At 41.6% G+C, this 12,095-nt stretch overlaps 1 protein-coding gene across 2 annotated transcripts in view; it reads left to right on the forward strand.

The window, feature by feature from the left end:
* Window positions 1–12,095, forward strand: part of NEK10 (NIMA related kinase 10) — a 177,003-nt gene that overhangs the window by 122,296 nt on the left and 42,612 nt on the right. For both annotated transcript variants that reach the window (XM_045857452.1, XM_045857453.1), the window contains 3 exons: window positions 5,708–5,891; window positions 5,989–6,075; window positions 9,444–9,498. In XM_045857452.1, coding sequence (XP_045713408.1) covers window positions 5,708–5,891; window positions 5,989–6,075; window positions 9,444–9,498 — 326 coding nt within the window. The remainder of the gene's footprint in view (window positions 1–5,707; window positions 5,892–5,988; window positions 6,076–9,443; window positions 9,499–12,095) is intronic.

Consider the following 12,095-nt stretch of genomic DNA (forward strand, 5'->3'; position numbering starts at 1 on the left):
CAAGTTTAATTTGGCTGTTCTATAGGTCTGTTTTATTTCCTTCTTAATTTTAGAATCAGTTTGTCAATTTCTTAAAAAATGCTGAAATTCTTACTTCTACCTCTCCTTTGTTTTAACATGGAGAATATTTTCACAATGGTGAAAAATAGCAATCTTGTATTTCACTTATTCAACAAAATTTATTGAGCATCTACTTTCTTCTGGGAACTATTCTAGTCTGTTGTCATAACAGTGAACAGAACAAAGAACCCCATCTTCATAGCGGAGGAAGGCAAATAATAAATGAAAAGTGAATTTAAGTGCTATGGATAAAAATTACAAGCAGGCAAGGCAGTAGAAACAGATTGGTACATGTAGAGAGAGACTGTTCTAAACAGAGATGTCGTGGAAGACCTCTACAATTATGTGACATCTGAGAAGACACCAGAATACACTAAAGGAGTTAGTCAGGGAAATATCTGGAAGCACAACATCGAGAGGAGAGAGAACAGCAAGTCCAAAGCTCCTGAGGTGAGAGTTTTTCTGCCAAGTTCAAGGAGTGAGCAAGGAGTCCTGTGTGGCTGGAGCGTGGGAAAGCAGCGGGGACAGGAGGAGATGAGGAGGCTATAGTCCATGGCATAGACTTGAGAGGTGTGAGTTTAGTGAAAGGGGATGACAGTGTTTCAAAAATGATATAGCTGGTTGCTGTGTAGTAATAACCTGCCAAGAGCCAAAAGTGGGACTGGAAAGTGGGTTAACAGGAGAGTGCATCGAGACCAGGCCAAAAAGGATGGAGGCTCTTTTTCTTGATGTTTAATACCTGTCCATTGATTCTTTAACAGTTTGGTATTTTGATGTCATGTGCTAAGTTTGCTGTTTAACAAGAATTAGACTTTTCCTTATGTAATTTTGTGTTAAAAATGGAACAGGAAGTGGGGTTTCAATGTGTGGGTATCATCTCTATTGATATTAGCTATTTCTTATTTTAATCTGTCTAATGTCTTAAGTAAGCTTTGCTGGTTTTCAATTACACTTTTTTTGTTTGTTTTTGAGCAATCCAAATTAGAATGTCTTAAAACTTGACACTTGATAATTTTCTGTGCATTTTTTCCTTCCACGTGTTAAGTGGTATCTCCTGATTCTGGCCTTTTCGAAGTGCTTTTGAAAATAATAACAGACATTCAGTTCTTTTCATCTGTTTGTCCATAGTCTTGGAACAAAATGGTAGCTGGTAAATGCTGATGTAGACCATATTGTCTGTATTTTTAACAAGTGATATATTTAGATTATGACATTTTTCTTCACCTCATCTTTATCAGTATTATGTCTAGCAAATCTATCTTTGAATTAGGAATGCTAGGTTAGCTATAGGGTAGCAAGGAAACATTACCAAACACGGTAAATTTGATACTAGAATTTTAGACTCAGCTATTATAATCAACTCATTCTCTAATTTTATTTAATTAAGCAACAGTTCATTAATATGTTCTTGTGTTTTTAAGAAGTTCTAATTAAGAAAATGCCATAATAATAATGTAATCATAATTTTGTGCATTTATATTCAAGTGAAATGTTGAGCTTTGTGTGAATATTTTTAACAAGTTCTAAACAAATTAATAATTAATATCTAAACTTGAATATTTTCCTTTATTATGTAATATTTATAAATTTAGCCATTTTCAAGGCCCAGACACTAGTTTTTCTGGTTTGAATTGAACATATTACTCTTCTACTTGATATGTGGGGCATGGGTGAAGGGAAATGCTTCAAGATTTTATCAGTGAAATTAGACACCATCCAAACAACTCTGAGCTACATGGGTCTACATGGCCCCTTCAGCTGTCTGGCTACAGTGGTTGATTGTTTGAAAAAATATTTCAAAATTTAGGAACTAAGTCTATGTATAATGATCTGCAATCAATAATCTGTCTGCTAACTTGAGTTTTCTTTCTGTGGTCAGCCATGAAAAACACAGGTCTTGCTTTGCCCCTGAAAAGAGATCTCAGCCTGACTGATTTCTGCCCAACACCAGATAGCCCTAAAGTTTTGTATTTTGGGTCACAGCTATTAACTAAACAAGTGGAAGAAACTGGGCAAAGACATAACTCAAAGAAAATATGAATGTTTAGAACATGACAGAGATAGTACATCCTTTATGGCTTTAACGTAAATCTTCACTGGGTATAGATGGTGTTATGCTTTATATTTATTTCTTTCTCTCATTATAAAACTAACATTCTGGGCAATTTTAAAAAATTGCACTGGTTTTAATGAAATAGTCTCTCAATTCTTTCCCTGCTGCCACAGTAGGGAAGTGTCAGTCTGTTACTGTTAGAATAGCTATTCAGCTAAAAATGTATTATGATTTGCTCCACACATGAAAATTACACTATAATGAGCAAAACCAAGCTAAACATCATTGTGCCTATATCAGCAATTGTGACAGGAAGTGCCTTCTATAATGGTGATGATTACTATATCCATGATCATTTTATTGTATAATTTGTATATAATTATTGTATAATATTGTGTTGCATTCTCCTTGCTGCCATATGCATACACAGAATCTGTCCATCCATTCCTAGGAGATACACATGCCCCAAAACTCCCTTTCTTATTCCTAGAAAAATTGTAAGTAATTAGAGAAAAGATGACTGGCAGCCAAATTCCATCCTCCAAGGCTGCCCATTTTTTCCCTCTAACTCTCTTTGAGAGGTTTATGCACTTGCTGGAGGCAACTTTTAAAAACATCCTACTGACCTCCAATGTTAAGGTAACCACCTCTGCCCTGGGCCACAGGGGCATGTTGTCAACACTGGGCTGGTTCCCTCTAAGACAGGGGAGCTTTACCACCTTTTCTATGTCCAGGAAGCAGCAAGGAAGGGAGAAGTTGGCATCACCCAATAATTTCTTCACCTCCGAGAGAAATTGCATAATATAGGATCCTGGATAAAGGAGTAAGAGAAAAAATGCCAGTTACAAAACCTGCTCATCCTGGAAGGGAATCCACCTGATTTTCTAGCCCTTCTCTCCCTTGGATCTCAACACAGCAACTACTTAGTGGGCATTTGCAACGTGCAAGGTATCAGGGATTTAAAAGGGACTGAAATAGCCCCAGGTCATATAGGAGTGAGTTGTATAATAATGCGGATACTCAAATATTCATAAGAAAAAACTCTGAAAGTCACACTTGGAAAGGTGTGTCTGTAGTGGCGTATGGTTTATGGCAACTAGAAAAAAGTAGGTTTTTTTTTTGAAGCAGAAACTGCTGCAAGAGATTATAGAAATAGAAATTTTAAATCAAAACAAACTACACATTACATATCACTATCATAACTTTCATGTTACAGAGTCTGAGGAAACATCTCTTCCAGAATGAGAATGCCCTTTACCAAGATTTAGGCAAACACCCCGTTGCCCATGGACACAGTTTTGGCAGTTGCAAATGGCTGTTGATTTGCAACCCAACTGATACTTGGGTGTTAGTGATGAGTCAAACCTCCCTAAATCAGGAATTGCTTCTATGGGACTCACACCTTCTCCCCATTCTTCATTTGTTCAAAGAAATTGTTCCTCTGGAGTCTTGTCTGTGCCTGTTCTTAAGAGAGGCAAAGCCTTGGCTGAACTTTCGCTAGTTTTACAGATAGATGGATTCCAGCATCTCATTGCATCAACCCGATAAGAAGTTTACTCAGCTCAGAAATTATCTCTTGTCTTTTTTCAACAGCTTTGACCCATCTTGAGTGTTTAATTTTTACAGAGTTGTAAATGACAGTTGTAGTCTTTAGAATAGGGCTGGAGATGATTTTCTTAGAATAAAACAATTACAAGAAGGAGAAAGCCTTAAACTGAATGTTTATTTCTGCGTAAATTTCTGATGACCTCAGTTGAGGAGAGCTGGAGGAAGAAGGCCTGTGGGTTGGGATAGAAAGAGGAGGAGGACATGGAAGAGGATGAGTGGGTTTTGCAGGGAAGTTTTGAGCCTCAGAAGGAGCTTCTGGGTTTGGTGTCAGGGTCTGGGTGTGTGTAGAGCTGAGGCTGGAGCTGAAAGTTCCTTACAATCCTTAGGTGTTAGAAGAATTTCTGAGAGGCAAACATTCAGCTCCGGCAAAAGACATCCAAAGCATTTTCCATTTCAGGTTCTCATGTAGCAGACCAGAGAGGACCCAAGAAGCAGCAATGAAGGATTCTGAGTCCCCAAAGTAGTAAGACACTGAATACTGGAGGGATGACTAGACAAGGAAAATTAAAATTCTCCTTCAGCCTCCTGCATGTTACCTTCAGCAGAGCAAGGAATATCTCCAAGTACCTTGGTGAAACTCTGAGGAAGGAAAAATGAAAAAAGTTCTTAGGAAAAAGACATAACTGTCAAAAAAATGGATAGTTTGCAATGCACAGAATGTCTTTAATAGTTTTTTGTCTTGTTTAATAAACATATGTACATGAAAGCTTTCAGAGACTTACTTTTAACAGCAGTTACTCGTAAGGTCTTGGATTGTCTTCATCTACAAATTCTACCACTATAGACTTTTTAGGAACCTGCTCCTTGAAGTTACGGGTGTTTAGTTTTAGGGAAAAAGCACCTGGGAGAATGAAAGAAATGAACCTGTCTCCATAGCAAGCATTGTTCATCACTGAAGCCTTTTAGTCAAAAAGAGGAAGTGGACTGGTGACTACGCAACCTCTGACATCACGAGTGCGCGTGTTTCCCTTTCAGTAAATGCAGCCTTTTACTCTCTTCTCATGCTCTCCAACTACTACCCTTACCTTTCCCATGGCCTTTCTTCCTTTCTCTCTTCATCTTCCTGGTGTATACCTTAGGTTCAGCATTGTTTAGCCCTACAGCCTAAGAAGGTTTTGCACGCTTACTTACAAACTGTCACACACAATGAACATCTTGGGAGCTAAGAATCAATTGAGTAAAGAAACAAGTGGTACTTCTCTGCTGAGTCATATGCGGTTGCTTTCCCTCTTTTTCTTAGAAAATTTAAAACTTCCTGCATTTAATGAGAGAAATCTTTTTTTTCCCTTATTTTTATTGAACCATCAGACATAATTTTGCAGTTTCTGGTAATGCTGTTTTAGAAAAATGTGGACTCACACGGCCAGATGGTAACCTTGAGGCACTATCATAATAAAAATGCTCACAGCAGTTGGAGGTGGTTGACAGAGCCTGTGGCTGGCAGCGCTCTGTGCAGTGTTGACACTGGGCAGTGGCCTGGGGCCCTAAGTAGTTTGAAAGTCCCCTTTGCTGTAGCTCTTCATTTTTTTAGGAGACCTGGCCTGATTTCTCTCTCTCCATGCCCTGGCTGTGCCTGCTGCTAATTGCCCTTGAGCTTTGAAGAAGCTAAGCCCTACTTACTAATTCATTGTGGTGCTGAGAAGATTTGCTAGCATTTGTTTTCAAAACACCCTAAAGAAGACAAATATCAGTTTAATTGATACTTGTTGATTCCTTAGTACTACATTTTCTTTCACCAGGTTGCTCAGGCCATTGTGACGAAGCATCTTGCCACATCCATTCATTGTTGTCCCATGGTCACTTGCGCACATACTTTTTTTTTGTAGTTATGAACTGAATGTGTTCCTTGGCAGACATATAGTTGGAACTTTTGATGCTACTTCAACACACATATTTATAATGCTATTCGATGTACGTTCTAGCAAGCTTTGTACCCTGTGGAAGAAAGGGAAGGAGCGGCTGTTGAAAACTGACTTTCTCTTTCAGGAGACCTTCGAGAAGGGAAGCCTGAGCAGCAGCAGCAGTGGAGCGGCGAGCCTGAGGAGTGAGCTCTCCGAGAGCGCGGACCTGCCCCCTGACGGGTTCCAGGCCCCCTGTGGGAAGGAAGAAGACAAGGCCTGTGACGAGATCCTATCGGATGATAACTTCAACTTGGAAAACATTGAAAAAGGTATACCTAGTGAGAGGCGGGCGGAGTGAATGCACTCCGGACCCCTTCTGCTGCAAGGTTCATTTGCTTATTTTTTTTTTTTTTTGTTAATGTGCAGATATATATTCAGAGCTGGATGATGAGTTGGACATTTCGGATAACTCCAGCAGCTCCAGTTCCAGCCCTTTGAAAGAATCTACATTCAGTAAGCTTTCTTTGCCAGTTTGTGGATTCCAGCAGGTAGTAGTTTGGAAGTCAAACAAGCGCCGTCACATCCCTAACCCAGTGGTTCGTTTTCCAGGTGCCGTGCTAATTAGCGCATGGGTGCATGTCACTCTGACAGAACCTCAGCTGTCAAATGAATGGTTTCGTTATTTCTACCAGCAAATACAGGTTCTAACTGGGGAGTAGAGATAACTAATTTGGAAAGACTAGACCTCAGGAATAATGGAAGTGACCTTTATGAGTCTGTTGATTAGGGGTCAGAAGAAGAAATTAGTGTTGCTATAGACCATTTTATACCATTTTACCTACACTAGTGTAAAGGAATACATTATCTTTAAACCACTAAAGTAACAAATATTTTAATTGTCCAGCACTGTAAAAATATGATATATAAATTCAGTCCATATGTTAATTTTGACTCTTAATTTAAAACAGTAAAGAAAATAGTCACTTAGAGGTATGGGAAAGAAAAAGTACCTATACTAAAATAAAATTTAAAGATTATAAGGAGAGGATTCAATTTATTCAACAAATCTGAAACTGAAAAAAAGATGTTATAATGGAAAGTGGACAGAAAATAATAGCTATTTTAAAAGAGTAAGTCGAAACTTCTGGCCAAGATGGAGGCGTAGGTAGACACACTGTGCCTCCTCCCACAACCAAAAGGACAACAATAATTTAAAAACAAAAACCAACCAGAAGTGACAGAAAATTGAACTATATGGAAGTCCGACAACCAAGGAGTTAAAGTAGACACATTCATCCAGACCGGTAGGAGGGGTGGAGACAGATAGCAGGTGGAGAGGACTTGAGGCAAGGTTGCGGCTGGCCGGCAAGGCTATGCAGTGGCTGGTGGAGCGGGTGGTACCACATTCATGTGCAGATAAACAATCGGGGAGGCAGACAGATCTCACAAGCCAGGGTCCCAGTACAGGGGAAATAAAGTCTCAAACCACTGATTGAAAACACTGGTGGTGGTTAAGGTCACAGTGGGAGAAACTTCCAGCCTCACGGGAGAGTTCGTTGGAGAGACCCACAGGGTCCTAGAACATACACAAACCTGCCCACCCAGGAATCAGCACCAGAAGGGTCCACTTTACTTGTGGATAGCAGGGGAAGTGACTGATATCCAGCAGAGAATGGAGCAAATGCCATTGTCCCCTCTTGAACCCCTTCCCCACATATGGCATCACAACACAGCGACATGGGTTGCCCTCCAGGGTGAACACCTAAGGCTCTGCCTCTCACTATGTAACAGGTGCATCAAGACAAAAAAGAAATGGCCCAAATGAAAGAACAGATAAAAGGTCCAGAAAAAATATAACTAAACGATAAAGAGATAGCCAACCTATCAGTTGGACAGTTCAAAACACTGGTAATCAGGATGCTCACAGAATTGGTTGAATTTGGTCACAAATTAGATGAAAAAAATGAAGGTTACACTAAGTGAAATAAAGGAAAATGTACAGGGAACCAATAGTGATGAGAAGAAAACTGGGACTCAAATCAATGGTGTGGACCAGAAGGAAGAAAGAAATATCCAACCAGAAAAGAATGAAGAAACAAGAATTCAAAAAAAATGAGAGGCTTTGGAACCTCCGGGACATCTTTAAATGTTCCAGCATCTGAATCATAGGGGTACCAGAAGGAGAAGAGAAAGAGCAACAAATGGAAAAGTTATTTGAACAAATAATGAAGGAGAACTTCCCCAACCTGGCAAAGGAAATAGACTTCCAGGAAGTCCAGGAAACTCAGAGTCCCAAAGAAGTTGGAACAAGGAAGAAAACACCAAGGCACATCATAATTACATTAGCCAAGATTAAAGATAAGGAGAGAATCTTAGAAGCAGCAAGAGAAAAGAAGATAGTTACCTACAAAGGAGTTCCCATAAGACTGTCAGCTGATTTCTCAGAAAAGACCTTACAGGCAAGAAGGGGCTGGAAAGAAGTATTCTAAGTCATGATAGGCAAGGACTTACATCCAAGATTGCTCTATCCAGCAAAGCTTTCATTTAGAATGGAAGGGCAGATAAAGTGCTTCTCAGATAAGGTCAAGTTAAGGGAGTTCATCATCACAAATCCCTTATCACATGAAATGTTTAAGGGATTTATCTAAGAAAAAGAAGATAAAAAATATGAACAGTAAAATGACAGCAAACTCACAGTTATTAACAACCACACCTAAAACAAAAGCAAACTAAGCAAACAACTAGAACAAGAACAGAATCACAGAAATGGAGATCACACGTAGGGTTATCAACAGAGGAGTGGGAGAGGGAGAGAGGGGGGAAAGGTACAGAGAATAAGCAGCGTAGATGGCAGGTAGAAAATAGATAGGGGAGTGGTAAGAATAGTATAGGAAATGTAGAAGCCAAAGAACTTATATGTATGACCCCCAGACGTGAACTATACGGAGGGAATGTGGGTGGGAGAGGGTGTACAGGGTGGAGGGGAGTGAAGGGGGGAAAAATTGGACAACTGTAATAGCATAATCAATGAAATATATTAAAAAAAATAAAAAAAGTAAGTTGATGGAATATTAAATAGGGTAGATAGAAATACTCTAAAATAAATTAAGTATAAATAATTCATTTCACCAGTGACTGTACTATGAAAATGACTTTTCACCAATGACTATCTCAAAAAAGAAAGTTTAACATGGTCTCCCTTGGGATAAAAGTAGAACCTTAAGTATTAGCTTCATTCTTGTTCCTTTTCGAACTTAATTGGAAAACTGGTGACTAGATGTTCCAGATTTTCTGGGACAACCCCAATTTCCAATACTCTGCTCTGTTTTCGCTGTAAATTCAAGCCTGCTAGGTAAAATGTCTTGTTTTGTAACTTAGAAGGCATGAATATTGTACAGTATAAATATCCATGCAAATAAACGTGCATAGCAAATTCTAGAAGCAGTTAATCACTGTCTGTTTTCAGGTGAATTCAGCGTTCTGTATCACCAGTAACAGTGGCAGGGAGGGTCAGTGGGGAGGCAGGGAAGGAGAAGTTAGACCCTTAAATTTGCATGTGGTAACTTGCAGTTAGCTGTCTTGGCAATGGTTTTAGGATAATCACGACATAGATGTGTTATTGTTCTTTGTAAGGTATTAATAGCAGAGTTTCTTTGCTTAGCATCTTTTCTTTGGAAAAAAGACCCTTAGACAAACCTGTCAAGAAAATAGTAATTTGTGACATTATATTTTAGCTGATGCTTTCATAAGTGAAGACAGTCTTTATAGTATACACAATTGCTCAGATAATAGAATGGAGCACTTTTAAGCAAGCAACGAGATGAATAAATAAAAGATTTGCAATGGGAAAATATAAAATGATATTTATTTTCTTGTTGCAGGCATTTTAAAGAGAAGTTTTAGTGCTTCAGGAGGAGACAGACAATCCCAAACAAGGTATGGTCACACTGAGCTCCTAGGAATATTTTTAGACTCTGTAGCGTTGAGTTATTGGTGGCTAAATTGAAACTTGATATCTTGAAGTTGCCCCAGGCATGTGGAAATAGGGGGTGCTAGAGCCCACCCTTCCAGAATTACCAAGCTGAGAACTGGGAAGAGTACTAAGCTTGGCCCTGGGTTTTAGTCTAGCTTTGTGATCTTCAGCCACTTGGTTTCTCTAAGCTCAAGGGCAGACCAGGGAGAAAGGACAGTTGTGCTTCATGAGATCTTCTGGAGCCCCGGCTCCTTATATTTTGTTTTTTTCACATCCCCAGAATGTAGGTTTTATTGGTAAATCTGGACCACATCATGTCCACCCGTGGCCTGTGGGAAGTGGGGGAGGGGAGTGGAGACATGTCCCTTCCTCTAATGACATGATCCAGATGTTGTGCTCATCCCTTGTGCTCACGTACCATTGGCCAGAACCACATCTACCTGTGAGGGAGGATGAATATGTTTGGGGGATTCCGTTTTAAACGGAAGAAGAAATTGACACTTTGGGATAACTAGAAGTTTCTGTAAGAGTTGTTTCCTGGGCTAAGGGCTAAAACAAAATGACTCAGTCGGGCCTTATGCAAGTCCCTGGTGACCTTTCCGAGAGCAGTTCCAGTGGCACTGGGTGAGGCTGCTGTGAGCGGAAGCCTGAACGTGTCAGTTTTAGAAGTGACAGAGGCAGGGATTCAGAGCAGTTGAGGAAAGTGAGGTGAGCTGGGACAGTTAGCTGGTGGGGAATGTGTAGTGTAAAAGGGCCTTCTACAGTCTGTGACCGCAGGCCGACTGGGACGGAGGGGGAGCAGCCAACAGAGAGGAGAGGCCAAGGGTGGAAAGAGGATTGATGACGTCCAGTCACAGAGTCGCTTGGAGCCAGATGGTGGGCCTGGGAAAGGTGAAGTGACAACCCTTTTTCTGTGTCTGAAAGAATGGAAGCAAAGATAACATTAAGCTAGAAAGCAGAGAACAGGGTTATTAAGGAACAGTAAACTTGGGGGCTTTTGTTTATTAGATGATGATGAAGGTCTTTGCTGAGAGGCTGGTCCAGATGTGAGGAGTGTGATCAGCTAGGAAGAACCAATGTGGAGATGAGCAAGGAACTGAGCGAGACTGCCACACAGCTCTGAGGCTCAGGTGCCAATGGGCGGGCTTCGGAGCTGTGGGCACTCAGGGCAGGGCAGCGGCTGCGTGCACGTGACAGGGGTTAAGGCTGTGGGTGCACTGCGTCTGCCAGGCTCTCTGGGTGCGAGCAGAAGAGCCTGGCTCTGGCTAACCTATGCAACAGAGTGTTTTATCAGGAGGCTTGTGGGAGGCTTTTACAATTAGGAACCTAGAGAATCAAACTAAACAGTGGATAGGAAAAAAATTAAATTAAAAACAAACAAACAAACAAACAAACAAAAAAACCCCAACAAGTTAGCAGACTGGGCAGCCCCTGAGTCTGTGGAGGAAGAACTGGCAGACTTGTAGAGGCCCTGAGCTCCTGGCTCGTCTCTTGTGTCTTCCTGTCACGTCCACAGGATTCAGTGTCCTGCAGGAGTCAGCCTGGCCTGGCTTGGACCGGGGCCCTATTGATCGCTGTGTGGAGGGCTGAGCTCCCTGACTGACAGCTCCTGCAAGTCCCCCTCAGGGCGGTGGGAGGGTGAGTGGGGCTCGAGCTGCAGGGAGCAGGTGTGGGTGCGGGGCAGCTCAGAGGGAACCACTGTCTACTTCTGGGTTTGAGGGAAGAGCATGGTGGAAATGAACCTACCTAGAAAAATCCTGAAGGGTTCAGTTGGGTGGCAAAGAAAGGTTTGTGTAGAAAATGAGTTTTTGTTTATTCAAAATTACAACATCACTGAAAAACTTTGTCTTTTCCACGTGAGGGTCAGGAAGGGTTAAGATGGAGCCTTTGACTGTCCAATTTCACAGTGTTGCTAGTAACAAAACCCAAGAAAAACCCATCACAGTGCATAACCTACCAGAAGGGTCATTGAGGAAAACCTATTAAGAGCTCACGGTGTTCTTCAGTGGGCCCAGGGGCAGATTGCCATGGCTAGAAGTAACGGAGAGAGCAGGGGGATGAGAAACAGTCCAAAACCCCAAGAAGAACCAGAGTAGGTGATTGTGGGGACTTGGGACCCAAGTTAGAGGACCCCCAAGTGGTCACAGGGCTTGTGGATGCCCCCCCCCTCATTTCCCATTGCTGGCTTCTCATCCCTAACCCACTAGCTCTGCTTCCACTTGTCACAGACAAGGGCACCACCCACAGGAGCCTGGAGCTGGGGGAGATCTTGCTCACTGGGCCCGTGAGTGAGGGGCCAGGGGCAGGAGACACAAGCCTGGCTGTGGACCTGGGTCCGAAGGGCACCATAGGGTGGGTGTGTCCTCCTCAGCTCTGGCGTCAGAGCTTCTCCAGCTTAACCATGTCAGGACCTCAACAGATGTTTTGAGGCGGGTCTGCAGAGCTGTCACTCCCTGGAACAGTACTTGCGTAGGAAAGGTTCTACCACAAGCTCCCCCTCAAATAATTAGCAAGCGCACTTTGTAATCTAACTACTCCCTGTGAAGGTTTGTGATTATTT

This window comes from Phyllostomus hastatus, unplaced genomic scaffold (genome assembly GCF_019186645.2).
Source record: "Phyllostomus hastatus isolate PE091 unplaced genomic scaffold, TTU_PhHast_1.1 phas_scaffold_129, whole genome shotgun sequence".
Classification (NCBI taxonomy): domain Eukaryota; kingdom Metazoa; phylum Chordata; class Mammalia; order Chiroptera; family Phyllostomidae; genus Phyllostomus; species Phyllostomus hastatus.